The 19,832-nt window shown below is 51.9% G+C and overlaps 2 protein-coding genes across 33 annotated transcripts in view; one reads left to right on the top strand and one right to left on the bottom strand.

The window, feature by feature from the left end:
* FAM120A2P (Putative uncharacterized protein C9orf129 homolog) overlaps positions 1 to 19,832 on the bottom strand; it is a 49,544-nt gene that overhangs the window by 2,778 nt on the left and 26,934 nt on the right. For 4 of the 10 annotated variants that reach the window (XM_055091765.1, XM_055091766.1, XM_055091767.1 and 1 more), the window contains 2 exons: positions 19,142 to 19,215; positions 18,439 to 18,590 (listed from right to left, as the gene is read on the bottom strand). The exons of 1 other annotated variant lie outside the window; for it this stretch is intronic. In XM_055091765.1, coding sequence (XP_054947740.1) covers positions 18,439 to 18,590; positions 19,142 to 19,215 — 226 coding nt within the window. Of the gene's footprint in view, positions 1 to 18,438; positions 18,591 to 19,141; positions 19,216 to 19,832 lie in introns of those variants that run through there. 5 more of the 10 variants (XR_010109028.1, XR_008619664.1, XR_004673380.2 and 2 more) reach the window with 2 other exon arrangements.
* WNK2 (WNK lysine deficient protein kinase 2) overlaps positions 1 to 19,832 on the top strand; it is a 140,922-nt gene that overhangs the window by 116,035 nt on the left and 5,055 nt on the right. For 4 of the 23 annotated variants that reach the window (XM_055091748.2, XM_055091747.2, XM_055091745.2 and 1 more), the window contains exons 26-30: positions 236 to 334; positions 6,846 to 6,890; positions 8,394 to 8,650; positions 17,561 to 17,672; positions 17,914 to 19,249. In XM_055091748.2, the coding sequence (XP_054947723.1) occupies positions 236 to 334; positions 6,846 to 6,890; positions 8,394 to 8,650; positions 17,561 to 17,672; positions 17,914 to 18,068 (668 nt within the window). In that variant the 3' untranslated portion in view covers positions 18,069 to 19,249. Of the gene's footprint in view, positions 1 to 235; positions 335 to 6,845; positions 6,891 to 8,393; positions 8,651 to 8,786; positions 9,258 to 17,560; positions 17,673 to 17,913; positions 19,250 to 19,832 lie in introns of those variants that run through there. The other 19 variants (XM_055091763.2, XM_055091759.2, XM_055091756.2 and 16 more) reach the window with 12 other exon arrangements.

The raw sequence follows: 19,832 nt of genomic DNA, 5'->3' as shown, positions 1-19,832 counted from the left end.
CGCCCCGCCCCGCCCACCCCACCCTGCCCGCCCCTCTCCGGGCTGCTTCTCTTCTGCTCTCCCGCTGCCTCCTTCCCATTACATGGTCAGTGGCTTTGGTGCTCCGGGCTGGGCTAGATGGAGCCGTGGATGTTAAGTGACGAGGCTGGTGTGGCTGTTGGTGTGGAGGAGGAATCGCAGCAACCTGTACTTGATGAGTGTCTCTTTGTTTTCTTCCCTTTATATTCATTTGCAGGCTGGACGGTTTACCACCCAACGTCTGAGAGAGTGACCTATAAGTCTAGTAGCAAACCTCGTGCTCGATTCCTCAGTGGACCCGTATCTGTGTCCATCTGTCTGTATTTGTTCTTTTGTATTTTATCACCTCCTGGCCCTTGGTTTTCTCCCCCCACCCCCTCCCTGTCTTCATTACCTTTCATACATTTCATAGGATGCCTCCCCCACCCAATCAAAGTCACCTATTTAATATCAAAGTGGAACCCCATGAGCCGGTCCCCTGGAGCGGCGGCCGCCAGCGCCTACCCCCCAGCCCCACACAGCGTGTGTGCATGCTCATGGCTGGTGCCTGGGCACGGAAAGCATGTGCAGCGGCTGGCCTGCCTTCCGCCCCGGGCACCTCTGCCCAGAAGGACTGGAGCCCTTTGCATTCTTTTCGTCACCTCATTTATTTAATTTTTTTTTTTATGTTGGATGTAGTTTTTTTTTCTGTTGCAATTGTGGCAAATATACATGTCTGCTGTCCCCAGTTCCAGCGACAACAAAAAGACAACCCCAACCTCCTCCAGATGCACAATGTGTGTCACGCGTGTCTGGACTGTGAAGACATGCACATAGCGAGCCTATACGGTTCTAAAGGTCACTGGAGGGCGTGGTTTCTGTACCAGGGCCAAATCCCAGCACCCAGTACCCTGCACACCCACCGCCCTGTGCCCTGCATGTGGAAATGCTGAGAGAACGTGCTCCAGTTCGGGCCTCCCCAGCCCCTCCCCACTGGAAGGGCAGGTCTGGTCCCCTTTGTCATTGCTCCTCACCCACTGCTGTCTCCAACCCCAAATAGGAGAGTGATGGCCACCTGGGCAGCTCTTCTTTGGAGCATGCATCCTGCTTGGCCGGCTCCTCCTCCTCCAGCCAGTGGGAGCACTTTAGTTGCTGTATTTTCCTGTGACCTCCCGTGACCGCAGGGATGAAGTCAATGATGCAGTTCCTCCAATTGCTACTAAGCCAAAACCCAGTCCCAGCCTTGCTCAGATCCCCTGGAACACAGTTAGTGCCCAGGAACTCCATCTCCAGGGAAGGCTCTGCCTGCTTGGGGCCATCCCACAGCACGCAGTTTGTTTTTAACCCTCAGGACGATCGGCCAGTGAACCAAAAGCTGTGAGATTTTTAGGCTTTTGTCTTTTTAACAGGAAAATTAAGCTTTTTAAACAATTGGATTGGATATGCTGGTTTGGGGCACGTGACTTTTTGCTTGTACAATAAAGATACATTGTGCTTGTTGGGAGCCAGAGGCCATGCCTGTGGGAGGCGTCCACTGCCATCCACCCACCCCATCAGAGGTCCACGTGGGTCATCATTCTCCGGGCAGGCAAGTCGAGGACACAAGGGCCATGTAGAAATGCCAGGGCCTTCCCAGGGCTTCCCGTTCGCCTGTTTAACAGGCTGCCCTGTTTCGGCCACCATGTCATCTGGGCTGTTGGTCTGGGGGTCTGGGTGGCCTGGTGTCTGGTGAGTTGCTGAGTTGAATCTGGGGAGGAGTGGGCGCCTTCCCCCCCATCCCTGCGTCTCTGGGTCCTCTTACGGCAGCTGGCTGTGGTTCCTTCTCCGCAGCCGATTCCCGGCCCTGCTGGCCTTGTGCCTCACTTGCTGCTCCTCTTCCGGCTCCTGCATGTGCGGCTCGATCTGGGGCTGTCACTGGGGGTGAGGGCACCTGGGAGACTCAGTGCAGGGTGTTGGTGTCAGGTATGGCGCCTACCCAGGCCCCACTTCCACCCCCATGCTGTGTTTTGTGGTATTGCTTGTTTTCACGGCTTAGCCCCCATCAGGCAAGTCTTAGTCTTAGTCTTTTTGGGCCATAATGTCTCCCCCAGTTCCCCCACACTCTGAAGTTGCTGGCCGGGGAGAGCCCAGGTGGGCCTCTGCCCTGGTCGCCTCTCAAGCCCTGTCTGGATCAGCTCCAGGCCTCCGAAGTCTCTGCCACTCTACTGGGATGTGGCTGGGACTGGCCCCTCCTGTCTCTGTGCCCCTGGGCTGTGGAGGCTGGACTTCTTGTTGAGCCATCCCCTGGCACATCTGCTGCTCATGGGTAAACCCCCAGGGCAGCCCAAAAGAGAAGGGAGAGCTGTGGGGTCTGTGAGGAGACCAAGCACCTCCAGGGGAAAGACTGCAGGGGTGGGGGCAGCCCTGTGAGCGCTGAGAGGCTGAGGACTTGGGCGGAAGCTGTGGGATTGCGCCGGGCTTGGAGGCCGGGAGGGAGGGATGCAGGCAGGGGTAGTGTGAGCAGATGGACTAGGAAGATGCTGAGGTCAGTGCATGGAAGACGCCGAGGGGTCGGGGGTCGTGCTGCAAGTAGAGGAGGAGCAGGGTGGATGCCAAGGTGCGGTTGGGGGGGTCAGCCGGCGCAGCCAGCCCAGGCTTTGCTCCCTAGAGCCTGGGGAGAGCTTTCAGCTCACTGCCCTGGTGTGGGACACTCCCACTTCCTGGAAGAGAAACAGTTACAGGAAAACAAAGTGTGTTAAATTTTGAAATATAGAAGGATCCTGGCCTCTGTGAAGGTCAGAGAAGATGAAACGGCCCCAGGCAGGGTGGGTTGAGGCCAGGCCAGAGGATGGGCTGCGGGTGCCCAGGTGGCTGTGCCCAGGGATAGAGCAGGGCAGTGCAGCAGGCACCTCCAGGGGCCCGAGCTGACTCAAGGTGCAGGACAGGGAATAAAGCAGTGGAGGCTGGGAGCAGCAGGTGGACAGACCCCTAGGGAGTGCAAGGCCCTGCTTAGAACCCCTGTGAGCTGGGCCCCTTGGCATAGACCTCTCACCCAGCTTGCAGATGCCTCCTTGTGGTCAGCAGATGCTGTGGGGAGCTCACATGACCCAGTGCCCCAGAGCAGTCTCCCTTTTTTTTTTTGAGACAAAGTCTGGCTCTATTACCCAGACTGGAGTGCAGTGGCAAGATCTCAGCTCACTGCAACCTCCGCTTCCCTGACTCAAGCAATCTTCCCACCTCAGCCTCCCAAGTAGCTGGGACCACAGGTCTGCACCACCACACCCAGCTACTTTTTTGTATTTTTAGTAGAGACAGGGTCTCACCATGTTGGCTAGGCTGGTCTAGACCTCCTGGGCTCAAGCAATCCACCCACGTTGGCCTCCCAAAGTGCTGGGATTACAGGTGGGAGCCACCGCACCTGGCCCAGTGCATTCTAAGGGATGTTGGCCTTGGAGCCAGGGAGAAGGGTCAGGTGCAGATGCTGAGATGGCACCTCTGGTCGTGGTTCTGTTGGTTCTGCTTGTCAGAAGCTGGGGTCCTTCTGGATCTTCCCACCTGACCGGGCATGTGCTGGCACCCTGTGGGCCTTTCTCTCTGCACGCTGGTATCTCTTTGGGTTTTCTCCACATTGGCTGTTGGATGCAGCATGTTTGGCTCAGGGACCCTCCGGTGTCACTGCACGATGCCTTCTAGGCCTTCTCCCACCGTGGAATGCTTTCATCCCTCCCGGTGGGGAGAGAGTGCGTGCTCAGCGAGGCTCTTTGCAGCGGTGTTCAGGAGGCCTCAGGGTGGAGGGCATCCAGAGAGGAGGGCCCCCACCCTGCACTGCGCCCACCAGGCCCTGACCTCTGCAGCCAGGGTGGTCAGTGCTGCGTACCACTGTGGGCTGTCTGTGGAGCAGGCCTGTGTGCAACGGGGCCTAGTGCAATGTGGGGTCATTTAGCTCAAGGCAACATGAAAACAGCCCCAGGTCTCCCTGGGCAGAGCCAAGGCAGATCCTGCTTCCCAATGCATGCTTTGTGGACAGTTTTTGGCTCAAGAACATGGTTGTTCAATACGTAGACACCTTAAAAGGGGTTTTGTCCCTGGATGCCCATTTTTCTCCTGTGCCAGAAAAGGGAGCCAGTGCTGACCATGGCGGGGGCTGACCCACCTGAGGGTGCGCGGGAAGTTGTGGGGGACTGAGGTGAAGCCGCCAGGGCACCCATGATGGGAGGTGGGCTGCCCCAGCTGTCCCGTGGGCTCCTGGGCAGTATTGAGCCCTGTGAGGTGAAAAGCGAATGTGAGGATTGCTCAGGGGCTGACCACTTTTTAGTCTCCCTGTCCCAGGCACACACCCTCAGTTTGAATCCTTCTTGGTTGAGATGTCTTCTTGGCCACAGGCTGAGGGTCTGGATGGGGCAGGTGCTCGGGCTACCCAGAGGGCAGGGCCGTTGACCCAAGAGCAGGCTGTTTTTGTGCCACGGCTGGAGTGGGGAGGGATCCTCCACTTGCGCCTGGGGGGCTTCAGCTGATGTCGGCTGCACAAAAGCAGGAGATGCCAAGTCCAAGAGCCAGCCCTCCTGTCGTCCTGTGTGCTGCCACTTTTACATTCTGGGAAGAAAGCAGCGGATCCCCCAACAGCTGGGATGAGGCTGCCAAGCCCCCGCCCCAGCACCACTGAGCAGTCCAGGGCCTTGGCGCCGCCTCTTCTTGGGCCTGGCTGGGGATGGAAGCCCCACAGGGAGACCGTCTTTGGGTGCCATCTGCATGGTGGGCAAGTGAGGGGCAGGGCCCAATCGAGGCCGAGGCTCTGGAGAGGTGGACTAAGGAGCCACCTAGGGACAGACAGGGCTGTCCAGAGTGTGGGGAGGTCTCTGCCCCAGCCCAGTTGTCTGCAGTGAGTGGCGTCCGACAGCATGGCCTTGAAAGACTGGCACCCATCAGTTTGTCTGGAGGTCTAGGAGCCGTCTGCACACTGGTCACTGGGGCCCAAGTTTAGGAGGGGCCCAAGTTTAGGAAGGGCCCAAGTTTAGGAAGGGCCCGTGGAGGGCTCCATGGGCCAGGGTGGCTCTCTGGCTCTGAGCAGGTGCCGTGTCCTCCAGACACTCCAGACCCCAGGTTCCCAGGGCAGTGAGTGAGTCCCAGCTCTGATCGCAGGTCCAGGCTCCCTCTGGTGGTTCCCAGCCGGCAGCCGGCCTGTTTGGTGGTGTTCTTCCCAGCATGGCAACAGCCAGGAATTAGCACTGAATGTAGAGTTCCAGCCACACCAAGAGCTGCCAGATAGGCACAGAGCAGCTTTTTGAAGCACCTGGCTTAGGACTGTCTACATGGGACCATGGGCCACAGCCCCCCACAAAGCCTGCCAGGGAAATTGGTGCTCACATAGTGCCCCGACATATTGGATCCCAGCCTAGCCTGCATCACAGACTTCAGGGGCCCCTCCTGCACTACAGAAGACCAGCCATACCTCCCCTGTAAACTTGAGTGAGCCACCGAGGGGATATCAGCTCTGTGTTCCTGGCAGGGTTTCACCTCAGAACAGAGCAGCCAGGGAACAGCCCTTCGGAGCTGCTCACCCAGAGCCCACTGGTCTGGATCCCTTCCGCTGGGCTCCCTCCTTTTTATTTGAACAGTAAAGTCTGCAACAGAACACCACCTCACCTTTCCCCACACTAGCTCAGGAACAGACAGAATGGACTAAAAATAGTTGAGCTAGGTTTCCAAGTCCAGGATGCACAACTCAGGCCGAGCTTGGGCCAAGGAGCTGGACGACAAGTTGACCGCTGTCCCCCGAGGCAGGAGGCATGAGCCCTTCTGGAGAAGGAAGGCAGACGTTGCCAGGTTTTCTGAGTCCTTGCAAGATCAGAGTCGCTCCTTTTTAGGTCTCCCGGGAACAGCGCTGAGGAGCGTGTTCCTGCTGCAGAGGGAGTGTGCTCCTGGCAAGGGGCCGTGGGCTGGAGTGTAGACAGAGCCTCTGTGCTAGTGCGGCTTTGCCGAGTGACCTTGGGGAAGTCTGAGCCTGTGCTTGCCCGTCCCAGTTCTGCCTGCCTATAGGATAAGCAGGGATGGCCGCGCCTTCTGGCCCAGCCTGCCCTGGGGACCTTGTCCCCACCAGGCTGGGCACTGACTGGCTAGGACATTGCATTCAGTGTATACCAGGTGCCCTCTGGGTAGTTGGGACCAGTCGGTTTAGTGGCGGTCCCAGTTAGAAGGAGGCCAGAAATGTTCCAGGCTGAGGCCTTGCCCTACCCCTTGTGGATACTGACTTGTTAATGAGGCGGTAGTGTCCCCAGACATTGAGGTCAGCCCCTAGATAGAAACCCTCGAGTCCCCTACTCAACACTTGCCGCTGACCTCATCTGAGGCAGCCATCTGAGATCCAGACTTGGCCTCCAACCTGCAAAACAATGTATCTTTTTGCACTTGGAAAACCTCCGATGGGCTTCGGCGGCCAAGCCCAGCTGTGCCCAGCTCCATTCCAGAGCTCCTGTGGCCGACTCAGCAGGGTGTCCTGCCTCCATCAGTGGGGCTCCCAGAAGCCTGATGTTTGAAAGCCAAGCGGTGTGCTTTGCTTTTTTCTTTTTTTTTTTCTTTTTTCTTTCTCTTTTACTTTTCTTAGAATATGCTTCTAGAGACAAACACTTCTCCCTGAAGCTTAGGGGCTTGGCCCTGGCACCTCTGCCCCCTCGGCGAAGCTCGTGGGAGCCTGCACCCTCTCTCCAGGGGCTGCCCCGTTTCCCCTGGCCGGGTCGGCCCTCTCTCTGAACTGCTGCCTGTGTCTGCCCCTCCCTGCACACTGACGACTTTTGCTTAGTGTGGTAGCGTGTCCCAGTGTGTGCTGTTCTGCCTAACCCTGTGGTCTTGTGTCGTTTCTTTTTCCCTTGCAGGGTCTGCCCTGAAGCGTCTCTGCCTAGGCAAAGAACACAGCAGTAGTAATTATCCGGGTTTTTTCCCCCTTTGTCCTCTCTCATCGCATGGGCTTTCTCGTGGCTAGCGCACATCAGGGTTCCCGCGGCCGGGCGGGCGTGGGCCTGCCCTGTGCCTGCCCCGCGCCTGCTCCATGCCTCTCGGCCGGGCACTGCTTCGCTTCTGCCTGGCGGGATCGCTGTCCTCGGCTCCCCCGTGTGTCTCCGTGGCGCCTAGAGTTTGTGCGGTCTCGCCAGTTCACATCTAACGGGCTTATCTTTCCCCGGAACACCCGCAAATTGCCAATCATTAATTGGCTCCTTTTCCAAAACCGTAGGAATGCGTATTTCCTTGAAGTCCTAAAGATGAGTGCCTCCCCACGAGGAGAGATGCCAGGACTGAGTGGGTATTAGTCTCCTTGGGCCACTCACCTCTCTCTCTCTCTCATCTCTCTCTCTCTCGAAAAAATATTTTTTTTCTTTTCTGGCTGAACTTTTCATGTAGGAATAGCTCCATGTGTGTCAAATCTCATCACTAATTTTTAATTGTCTGTGTCTGTGCTTTTTCATTGCTAGCCACTAAAGTCCACTACATTTTGGGACAGCTTGTTTGAAGAGATGGTCATTAGATTGTTTATCTATGCAGAAAATTTTTGAATTGGCTTATTCAAAATTGCCAACGAGAAATTACATGTGTTGCATGGAAAGGGTATGATTTAAAATTTTTAAAGTCTCATTTTAGTCCCTTAAAAAACGCTTTGAATGAAGCAGCCAAGTGCTCTGGTGTGCTAATGGTCAGCAGAGCGGCTCCCAGCTCCCTCCTGCAGCAGGGCGTTGGCCGCAGCCCATGGCAGGAGCTGGTGGGGCCGCGTCAGGCAGCCCCAGGCATGGGTACCCTTTATGAATACCTTCCTCGAATGCGCTGGTCAGGACAATTTCTATGTCTGGAATTCCAAACAACCAGACCATTAAAATTCATGGGAATGCAAGTCAGGCAGCCCTGGCAGGCATTTTCCCGTGGGCCAGGGGGCTGCCTGCAGGCCAGCCCGCCGTGTGTGCTGAGCGCTCTGCACACGGTACTCCACCGCCCCGCGTCCTCATGTTACGGCTGAGGACGCACAGGCCAGAGAGAGCCCGAGGAACCTGACTCTAGGCACCATGACTCGGAAGCCCAGTGCGTCTGGCTGTGCCAGGAGTTTCCTGAGCTCTCTCACACGTGAGTCTGGGGATGGGCAGCGGTGGGCACAGAGTGGATGCTGAGCAGAGGCTGCCGGCTGCTGCAGAGTCCTGTCCCCTGGCCTGGCTTCTGAGGTGGGTGATGGCCACCTGGCACAGCCCATGGAAATGCCCCACCATGTCTGACCCTGGGCAGCCAGGCCCCTTAATCCGACCGCCTCTTGAAGCAAGGTGCTGCCTGGCCCAAGTGAGACCATTGTCTCAGCTGTCACGTAAGAATGAATGCGGCCAGCCCACTGGGGGCCTGGGCGCGTGTGTGGCGTCACCAATCCTGGCCTGTGTGTGACTCCCCAGGGTCCTCCACCAGCAGCCTGGCCCCAGGCCCTGAGCCAGGCCCCCAGCCCGCCCTGCACGTCCAGGCGCAGGTGAACAACAGCAACAACAAGAAGGGTACCTTCACGGACGACCTGCACAAGCTGGTGGACGAGTGGACGAGCAAGACGGTGGGGGCCGCGCAGCTGAAGCCCACGCTCAACCAGCTGAAGCAGACCCAGAAGCTGCAAGACATGGAGGCCCAGGCAGGCTGGGCTGCCCCTGGCGAGGCGCGGGCTGTGAGTGCGGGGCGGGTGGGGCGGGTGCTCCTGGGGTGGGGTAGCCTTGCCTCCAGCATTTGCTAGTGCCCTGTGTGGCAGAGGGGTGTCCAGTTAAGCTCTTCATTTTCATGATCCAAGTTCATTCTCCCCACAGCCCCAAGAACTAGGCTTCTCCACTTTACAGATTGGGAGGTGAGCGACGCGCCCACAGCTCCGCAGCTGGCAGGTGGAAAGGACAGGCCAGGCCAGGCCGGGGCTGTGACTCCACAGCTCAGATACAGCAGCTGCCCCAGCCTGGGCAGCCCAAGCACCGCACTCAGAGCAGGTAGCCCTGGTCTTGGCAGACAGGCCCACCTCTGCCTGGGTTCTGTTTGTGCCCAGGCTGGAGACCAGGGCAGGTGTGCATGTCACCCAAGTGACACCAGCGTCGGGCCATAGCTCACACGCACCTGAGCCAATGTGGGGCGGAAGTGAGGACCTGCTGTCCTAGGTTTTCACACCTAACTTGTTTGATGTCAGCGCGAGTTGGAGAAGCATCTGCTGTTTTTCAGCTTTCTGGAGGGGTTTGTGGAAGACTGGTGTTATTTCTATCTCAAATATTTAGTAAAGGTCATTTGTGAATCCATCTGGGCTGGAGTTTTGTTTTTGTATTTTTTAGCGTGGGATACTTTCCTCTATGATCTTTTACCTTAAAATTTTTCAAACACACAGAAGAGTGAACATCCATAGGACCCACTACGTACACTCTAATTGATATTTTTGCTGTATTTATCACACACCTGTTCATTCCTTGAGGGTACAGTTGTTACTATGGATTCAATTTCTTCTACACTTTTAACACCATTTGGATTTTCTGTTTTGTTTTGTTAAATTCTGCCTTTCTGGCAATTGGTATCTCTCCTCTAAATTTATCTAAAATTTTAAATTAATTGCCATAAAAGTATCCATAATAGCTATTATTTTTTCCATTTGCAGGATTTACAGTGATGTCCTGATTTCATTCCTGATGTTGGTGATTTCTGCCTCCTCTCTCTCTGCCTCTCCTTCGCTCTTTCTCTCTCTTTATGCAATCTCCTTAGGGGTGTACATTTTATTAGCCTATTCAAAGAACACATTTTGTGTTTGATAGTCTTTATTGTATGTTTCATTAATTTATTTTCTTATTTCTTGCCTTCTATCTTTGGGTGAATTTTGTTGTTCTGGAAAGTTTCTTATGATATGTTCATTGATTTCTAGCCTTTCTGTTGTAATGTAGGCATTCAAGGCTATAAAGTGCCCACTAATGGTTTTAGCTGCATCCCAAAAGTATGTGCAGCATTTTCATTAACCTTTGTTTGAAAATATTTTATAATTTCTGTTGCTATTTGAAGTAAGTGTGGTTGTTAGTTTTCAGATGACCTTTTGTCAGTGTGTTTTCGTGTGGCTGCACTGTGGTAGGAGAGCAGACTTAGTGCTTGCGGTTTGTGGAGATCTTCCAGGACTGGCTCTTGACCCGGCTGTCAGTCTTTGTTGCTGTTCCAATGATGCTGGAGCTGAATCTGTTCCCTTCTCTCCACATCCACACTCCCAAGCTCCGCCACTGTGACTTCTGTTCTGAACAACTGCAGGGTCCTCTTGACGGGTACACCTCCGCCAGTCTGAGTCCTCAAATTTATTCTCAGTGGAACCCCATTATTCTAGGACAAAGTCAGGACTCCTGAACATGGTCCCACAGCTCTGCAAGGCTGCACCCGGAGCCTGGGCAGGCTCATCTCTGCTGCCTGGGCTCCAGCTATATCAGCGTTCAGGATTAGCAGTGCTAACTGTTGTTCAGATGTTCTGGATTCTTTTTAAGTGTTAAGGGTTTTTTTAAACTTTCATTTTTGTCATGGCAAAAAAAAAAAAAAAAATATATATATATATAAAACACAAAATTTACAATTTTACACATTTTCAAGCGTACAGTTCAGTGGCATGAAGTACATTCAGAGCATTGTGTAACCATCACCATCCATCCACTGAACCTTTTCATCTTTCCCAGAGAAACTCTATCCCCATTAAACACTAGTTCCTCAGCCCCCTCTCTGGCACCTCTGGTTTCCCAGGCCCTGGTAGCCTCTATCCTTCTTTCTGTCTCTATTACTTTGACTACTCTAAGTACCTCATAGAAATGGAATCATACAGTATGTGCCCTTTGGTGAATGGTTTATTTCATTTGATACAATGTTTTCAAGGTGCATCCATGTTATAGTATGTATCAGAACTTTTTAAAATCAGCCAGGCGTGGTTGCACATGCCTGTGGTCCCAGCCACCCGGGAGGCTGAGGTGGGAGGATCGCTGGAGCCCAGGAGTTGGAGGCTGCAGTGAACTATGATCGTACCACTGTACTCCAGCCTGGGTGACAGAGCAAGATCCTGTCTCAAAAATAAATAAATTCAGAATACTGTGCAGCCACCACCACTGTTCATCTCCATCTCTTTTTATTGTGTGAAACTCTGTACCCATTGAACAATAACTCCCTATTGTCCCTCCCCCAGCCCCTGGGAACTTCCATTCTGCTTCTGGTCTCTCTGACTTTGACTCCTCTATGTACCTCATAGAGTGGAATCACACGGTATCTTTTTCCACTGGCTTATTCTACTTAGCAAAATGTCCTCCAAGGGCACCCTCGATGACATCCATGTTGTAGCATGTCCGAATTTCCTTTCCTTTGAAGGCTGAGTGATAGTTCATTGTATCTGGTACCACATCCATTCTCAGGGGAATCCTGTTACGGGATTGTCTGTCAGTTCTGTCAGTGGACGCTTGGGTGGTTTCCATCTTTTAGCTGTTATTAATCTGCTGTGAACATAGGTGTACAAGGATCCCTTCAAGACCCTGCTTTTATCCTTTTGGGAATAAACCCAGAAATGGAATTGCTAGATCATATGGTAATTGTATGATAGTTTTTCGAGGAACTATTTTCAATAACAGCTATACCATTTGACATTTCCACTAACAGTGCACAAAGGTTCCAGTTTTTCCACATCTGTGCCAACAGAAGATTTCCTTTCTGGGTTTGTGTGTGTGTGTGTGTGTGTGTGTGTGTGTGTGTGTTTGAGACGGAGGTTTGCTCTTTTGCCCAGGCTGGAGTGCAATGACACGATCTTGGCTCACTGTAACCTCTACCCTCTAGGTTCAAGCAATTCTCCTGCCTCCCGAGTAGCTGGGATTACAGGCGTCTGCCACCACGGCCAGTTAATTTTTGTATTTTTAGTAGAGACGGGGTTTCACCATGTTGGTCAGGCTGATCTCGAACTCCTGACCTCAAGTGATCCACCCGCCTCGGCCTCCCAAAGTGCTGGGATTACAGGCGTGAGCCACCGCGCCACCGCGTTCAGCCATCCTTTCTGGTTTTTGATGGTAGCCATCCTCTCAGGTGTGAAGTGGTATCTTGTGGTTTTGCTTTACATTTTCCTAATTGAGTAGTGATATTGAGCAGCTTTTCATGTGCTTATTGGCTGTTTCTATGTCTTCCTTGAAGAAGTATTTATTGAAGTCTTCTGCCAATGTTTGAATCAGCTCGTTTTTTTCATTGTTGAGTTTTAGGAATTTTCTGCATAATCCAGATATTAATCCCTTATCAGATATATGATCTGTTGATAGTGCCTTTGGATGCACGAAAGTTTTAAAATTTGTCTTGTTTTTCATTTGTTGCCTGTGCCTTTAGTGAAATATCCAAGAAATCACTGCCAAATCCAATGTTGTGAAACCTTTTCCTTAAGTTTCCTACTAAGAGTTTTCTGGTTTTCGCTTTGACATTTAGAACTTTGGTCCATTTAGAGTTGATTTTTTTTTCTTTTTTCCTGAGATTGTGTCTCACTCTGTCGCCAGGCTGGAGTGCAGTGGCATGATCTCAGCTCACCGCAACCTCTGCCTCCCGGGTTCAAGCAATTCTCCTGCCTCAGCCTCCCAAGTAGCTGGGACTACAGGCTTGCACCACCATGCCCAGCTAATTATTTTATTTTATTTTTAGTAGAGACGAGATTTCACCATGTTGGCCAGGATGGTCTCGATCCCTTGACCTCATGATCCGCCCGCCTCGGCCTCCCAAAGTGCTGGGATAGAGTTGATTTTTGTGAGGCAAGGCAGGGCTCCACCTTCTTTTCCTGGTATGTACATATCCAGTTTTCCCAGCAGACGTTGTTGAAAACTGCTTTCCCCTTTGAATGGTCTTGGCCCCCTTGTGGAGAGTCACTGCAGCATAAGAGTTAGCCTTCATCTCTGGGCTCTCCTCTCCTGTGACTCCCGTAATGTTTTACTCATCCACTTCATGGTGGACCACCCTCTGGCTCTGTCCACTCTGCCACTTTTTTCCTCTGCTCCTCACAGGATCATTTCCATTGTAAGTGTCTCCAGCTTGCTGATTCTTTATTCTGCCTGCCCAGATCTGCCGGTGAACCCCTCTAGTGAATTTGTAAGTGTCAGTTATTATTTTCAGCTCTTCTAGTTCCATTTGATCCCCTTCATAATTCCTATCTGTTGATATCCTCATTGTGTTCCTCTGTGATTTTCCTGACTTCCTGTAGTTCTGTGTCCATGGCTTCCTTCAGTTCTTCGAGCACATTTAAGACAGTCGGTTTAAAGCCTTTGTTTACTAAGTCCAATGTCTGGGCTTCCTTGGGCATGTTTTTGTCAGTTAAATATTTTCCTTTGAATGAATCATACCTTCCTGTTTTATTTGCTTTAGATTTTAGGTCACTAAATTTTTCTTTGTGTCTAAACTGCTGTTAAACCTATCCATTCAGTTTTTAATTTGGGTTATTGTGTTTTTCAGTTGAAATTTTTTTTTAACCATATCTGCTGTATCTTTAAAAAAAAAAGTTTCTGACTCTTTACCAAAATTCTCTATCTTGTATCTCCTTCACATAATATTTTTTAGTTTTTGTTTGCTCTTTGTCCTAGTTTTTCTTTATATTGCCTTGTCTTTTCTTGTGACTTTTTAAATATTCTGTGTAGGACATTGTAGTTGAAATTGTATTTGCAAAAAGAATTTGAGGTCTAGTAGTAGGTTTCTCATTATTGTTTAATTTGCCTTAGAGCACTTTTCATATTCTTATCAGCCGTCTTTTAAAAAGTGCCTGGTCAAGGATAGTGACCATTTAAAAGTTGATTTGTTTTGTGGGAGTTCATCATGTATCTTTTGTCATATACAAGGGGGCTTCCAAAAGTTCACAGAAAAATGGAATTAAAAGATAAAAATGAGAAATATATGGCTGGCCATGGTAGCTCACACCTGTAATCCCAGCACTTAGGGAGGCTGAGGCAGGTGGATTGATTGAGTCCAGGAGTTCAAGACCAGCCTTTGCAATATGGCAAAACCTCATCTCTACAAAAAATACAAAAATTAGCTGGGCTGCTGGGTGCAGTGGCTCACGCTTGTAATCCCAGCACTTTGGGAGGCCGAGGCGGGTGGATCATCTGAGGTCAGGAGTTCAAGACTAGCCTGGCCAACATGGTGAAACCCTGTCTCTACTAAAAGTACAAAAAAAAAAAAAAAAAATTAGCCCAGCATGGTGGTGGGCTTCTGTAATCCCAGCTACTCAGGAGGCTGAGGCAGGAGAATCGCTTGAACCTGGGAGGCAGAGGTTGCAGTGAGCCGAGATTGTGCCACTGCACTCCAGCCTGGGCGACAAGAGCAAAAGTCCGTCTCAAATAAAAATAAAAAACCAGCTGGGCATGGTGGTGCATACCTACAGTTACAGCTACTAAGGAGGCTGAGGTGAGAGGATCGCTTGAGCCCAGGAGGTCAAGGCTGCAGTGAGCCGAGATAGTGCCACTGCACTCCAGCCTGGCAACAGAGCAAGACCCTGTCTGGAAAGAAAAAAAAAACAGCTGGGCATGGTGGCACATACCTATAGTTACAGCTACTAAAGAAGAAATACATGCTTTTTTCTTAACACAAGTGCCATCAAGTTCAAGACACTTTTATAAGCAATGATGCCAGCCATTTATAAGCAATGATGCCAGCCATTTATAAGCAATGATGCCAGCCATTTATAAGCAATGATGCTGCCATTTAGTCCCTCCCTGAAGACCTAATGGTCCTGGGAATTTAACCATGGCCATGGAGTCTTTTTTACATTATGAATTGACAAAAAATGGGTGCCCTTTACAGATGTTTCAAAATTAGGAAGCAAAAAGAAGTCAGAGGGAGCCAAATCAGGACTGTAGGGTAGATGCCTGGTGATTTCCCATAGAAACTCTTGCAAAAATCACCCTTCTTTGGTGAGAGGAACGAGCAGGAGCATTGTCGTGATGGAGATGGACTCTCTGGGGAAGCTTTCCAGGGGGGGTTTTGCTGAAGCTTTGGCTAACATTCCCTAAACATTCTCATACTAAGCAGATGTTATATTCCTTGTTACCCCTCCAGAAAGTCAGCAAGCAGAATGCCTTAAGCATCCCAAAAGCTGTTGCCACAATCTGCTCTTGACTGGCCCACTTTTGCTCTGATGGGACCACTTCCAGCCCTCAGCACCATTGCCTTGACTGCGCTTGGTCTTCAGGACCATACCGGGAAAGCCACGTTTCATGTCGCTATAGTTCAAAGAGAGCTTCAGGATCTCCATCCCACTTGTTCAAAGTTACCACTGACAGCTCTGCTCTTTGCGCCCGATGTGGGCGCAATGGGTTTGGCACCCATTGAGTGGAAAGTCTGCTCAACTTTCATTTTTCTGTCAGAATTGTGTAAGCTCAACCTACTGAGATGTCTGTGGTGTTGGCCACTATTTCTGCTGTTAACCACCCGTCCTCTGCACTTACGGCTCAGACCAGATGAGTGTTTTCCTCACAAAGTGATGCGGATGGCCTGCCGCTGTGGGCTCCGTCTTCAGCATGGTCTCATCCCTTCTTAAAAGAAGTCAACCATTTGTAAACTGCTATTTTCTTTGGGGACATGGACCCTGTAAACTTTTCAGAAAGCATCAGTGATCTCACCATTCTTCCACCCAAGCTTCACCATACATGTGATGTTGGTTCTTGCTTGGAAGAATTCACGTTATTGTGATAGGGGCTCTTTTCAAACTGAAGTCTTCTTCTTCTTAGTGCCTGAGACTACCTCCTCTTCAGACATGCTGCAATAAGTTAGTACAAGTTTATTTGGGTGCAAAGATTTTTTTTGAAAGTCATGCATAGTTTTTTCATGATATGTATTTTCCATGAACTTTTTGAAGACCCCTTGTGTGTGTGTGTGTGTGTGTGTGTGTGTATATATATATAATGGATATAGTCTACCAATCTGTGGTTTGTGTTTTCACTTTCTTAATGGTGAACATGAAATGGTAAAAATTTTAATTTTGTTTTTCCTAAAAGCTTTGCAGCTTTAGCTATTGCTTTAGATCCCATGAGCCATCTCAAATGAACTCTTGAGTATATTTTGATGCAGAGGTCAATCTGTTTTTTTCCTCTCTGCATATCTGATCGTTCCAGCCCCTTCCTCTCCATATTGAATTGCACTGAATTGAGCAGACATTTGTCAAGTGGCCGTCTGTGTGTAGGTCCATTTCTGAATTTGCTATTTTGTTTCCTTTAGCAATTCCCTTATCGTTGCGGCAACACCACACTCTCTTAATGACTGAAGTTTTCTAGGAAGTTTAATCTTTGCTCAGGAAAAGACTTTCAGTGTGGATCTTCTTCAAGAAGTTCTTGATTTTTTTCAGGTCGTTAATATTTCCATATGTTTTAGGAACAGCCTGTCACTTTCTGCAGGCTAGCCCACTGGGATTTCGACTGGGAGTGGACTCAGTCTGTTGATTATCTGGGTGAGGTTTGACATATGAACAACATGAGCGTTCCTGTGAACGTAGTGTCCATTTACTGGCATCTTTTTTGTTTCTCTGCAGTGTAAAGATGTTATACCTCTTTCATTAAATTTATCCCTAGGTAGCTGATGTTTTGGAATGCTATTATAAATGTTATTTTTCTTTAAATCTCCTTTTCCAGCTTCCTGTTGCTAGAATATAAAACTATGGTTGACTTTCGTACCCCATATCCTGCAACTGTGCTAAATTTGCTATTAGTTCTAGAAATTGGTTTGTCCATTCTTGTGGGTTTTCTGCATACACAGTCTTGTCATCTGCATGAGGCCAGTTCTCCTTCTCTTTGTCCAGTCTGTGCGGTTGACTCCTTTTCCTCCCCGCCTGGAGATCCCCGCGGTGTCGACTGGAAGCATGGAGGCACCTTGGGGAGGTGTTGGGCATTTTGTCGTGGGCAGGGGCTCAGCTGTCGGTTCCGTAGAGGCCCTTCCAGATAAGGAGGCCCCTCCAGCCCCTGACTGCCGAGCTTGATTTCCAGGAAGGGGTGTGGAAGTCACCGAGTGCCCTCCATGCACCTGTGAAGAGTGCCCAGTGGGGCCCTCCCTGGAGTGGAGAGGAGTGACTCCCCGTGGCCAGCAGCCTTGCCTTCCTGGGGCACACCCCGCATACAGCTTCTCCCCGGGCTGGGACAGTGGAAGGGCTGCCTTGCCATCACCTCCCTGCACACTTGCTTTGCCCAGGTCCTGGGGCTCTGCTCCTGCCAGCTCCTGGGTGGTTCATGCTCCTGTGAGGGCACTGACCAGCCAAGCAGGAGGCCTTTGTGGTGGCTGAGTAGAGGCATGTGGGGCCACTCATGCGCCCTCGGGGTCCAGGCCCCACTAGTCCTCCTCCAAGGCCCATTTTGGCTGGTGGACACCCAGGTGTGTGGCCTAGAGGCTATCAGGCTGCAGCTTGGGGAAGCGAACAAGGGAGGGTGATGGTTCCTGGCCCCACACCATCAGTCTGGTGTCAGCCCTGAGAGGGTGCCTGTCACAGCAGGTTCCAGGACTGCTGCCTCCTGAGGATGGAGAAACTGCGGCACCCTGGGGGCCACTAAGGGAGGCCAGCTGATTGCAGCCACGTGTACCTTCCTCTTCTCGTCTCTGTGTTTCGTAGATGACCGCACCTCGAGCAGGAGTGGGGATGCCACGTCTGCCCCCAGCGCCCAGCCCTCTGTCCACCACGGTCATTCCCGGAGCCGCCCCGACCCTGTCCGTGCCCACACCAGGTACTGCCCTCTCCAACCTCCCAACCCCACCCTGTGCACTGCCTCTGGGTCAGTACAGAGGCCTGCTCCCAGCTCCAGTGTCCTGGGGGCCCTGGGCAGGCCAGGTGGGCCAGCTGGGGGCACAGGGCAGCTGGAACACCCCCCAGGTGCCCGTGCTGCCAGTCTTCTTGCAGCCACCTGTGGTCAGCATGCCTGGCCCCCGGCTGCGGATCACGTAGGCTTCTGCCCTGTCCCTTGCCAGATGGCGCCCTCGGAACCGCCCGGAGAAACCAGGTGTGGTTTGGCCTCCGAGTCCCCCCCACCGCCTGCTGTGGGCACAGCACTCAGCCGCGAGGGGGACAGCGGGTGGGCAGCAAGACTGCTTCCTTTGCGGCTTCAGACCCTGTTCGCTCCTAGGTTCCTGTGGTCCACGCGCCGTCTCCACACCCACTTCCTATACTTGAGTTGATGGTTAGAACCTTGTCGTCACCCTGCAGAAGTACAGTGCCTTGAATGCCAGCTTTTCCGTTCCCTGATGAAAAGATATGTTAAAAAAAATTATCGGAAAAGGTTTCATTTGCAATTGGCTTGTGCATTGATAATCTTTATTTACTGTTTTAAGCTGCAGAGATGTGAATGGTTTACAAATCTGAAGCTGAAGTTCAATCTTTGGTTTTCTGTTGTAAATGCCTTTTACAAACATTGAATTAGCTACCTTAAGTATTGAAGAGCTTCCAATGCTAGGTGAGCCCTGCTTTGTCCTCAGTAGAGTGCTGGTTCCCTGGGCTCATCCAGGGGCTGAGAGACGGCGGGACGCTGGGGCAGGGCACACTGGCGGAGCTGCTTGCTCAGTAGGGAATGTCAGCTGTTGCGCTGGGCCATGAGAAATCCGCCAGAAAATGTTAGGTGAGCAGACATGCCCCCGGTGCCAGTGGGCTGCTGTGAGTGAGGATAAGGTGTGTGTTGGGCATAGAAACTCTGGCTGCCCGCCCACCCTGTGGAGACAAGCGCAGCTCCTCCAGCTGGAGAGGCTGCCCTCTCTCCTGCCCACTTCCCTCCCTTCTCCATGATTTCCGTGGAGACCTGTGGCTCTGCTCACCCCTGGCATGCAGACCGCTCTCCCGTCCAGCCCTAAGCCTGCTCTGCGGAGGGCGGGGTCATTCTTCTCCTGGAGATTTCAGTGGGACTCGTCCCCAGCGGGCACAACACAGCCCTTGGTGGGAGGGGAAGTCCCCAGCCTCCTCCACCTCCCACTGGAAAGCAGACTGCTTGGGACTGCCCAGCTGTGAATTGTATAGTTTCTGTACTTACTAGAACTGGGTAAATTATTTTGGTTCAAATCTATTATTCCATCAATTCAGTTAGAATTGAATTTTCTAGGTGATTATGCAGAATCTTCTGCCAGGGCACGATGCTGTCGTAAGAGATTTCTGTTCTCTGTACTGGGCCCCCTTGCCCTGTTCCTTGAGTGAAGTGGGGGCTGCCCTCACCTGTACCCCTTGCCTGTGAATCCCTTCCTTGTACATGGTGGTCAGTGGCACGGAATCCCCAAGAGATTGTATATCTGAAGGAGAAAAATAAACACTTTTGCTCGAAAACAGTGTGAAACAACATCTTTTTCTTACCCTCTGTCCATATAAAATCCAAAGCAACCAGCCTCCTAGGGAGCACAGGAGTTGGGAGCCAGTTCTGGGCTCAGCTGCATCCACACCTCTGGAGGAGGGTGCTGAGGGGCTGCGGGTGCTGGGCTGGGCTGTCCCCGGCAGGGGTCTGAGAGCAGGGCATCTGGCAGGGCTGCCTGGCCCCCAACACTGCCCCCGCCAGCTGTGGCCTGGACCCCGAGCACGGTCAGCTCTGCTGGTCGGGTTAGCTGGCTGGGCTGCCCACCACTCTGCACCTGATTACACTTAGCAGTGCCACGGGCTGTGACCATGATGGAGGGAGCCAGCCTCCTGGTCAGCGAGACACACCTGCAGCCCCTGTCTCCAGGAGGCTTGGTTTGCATTACTTGCTGCAGCCCCTGGGGCCACCCTCTTTGCTCCAGATGGGCCGAGCTCAGGGGAAGTGGGAGCTCCTCAGATGAGCTTGGACTTGTTGAGAGGAGGACTTGGGGCTGGGGTTGCCCATGGATCATGCAAGGGGCAGTGGCTTTTCTGGTAGGCACAGGGGTCTTAGGGAAGG

This window comes from Pan paniscus, chromosome 11 (genome assembly GCF_029289425.2).
Source record: "Pan paniscus chromosome 11, NHGRI_mPanPan1-v2.0_pri, whole genome shotgun sequence".
Taxonomy (NCBI): domain Eukaryota; kingdom Metazoa; phylum Chordata; class Mammalia; order Primates; family Hominidae; genus Pan; species Pan paniscus.
Note: the sequence above shows the minus strand (reverse complement) of the source record. Positions and strands in the feature narration are given on the sequence as shown.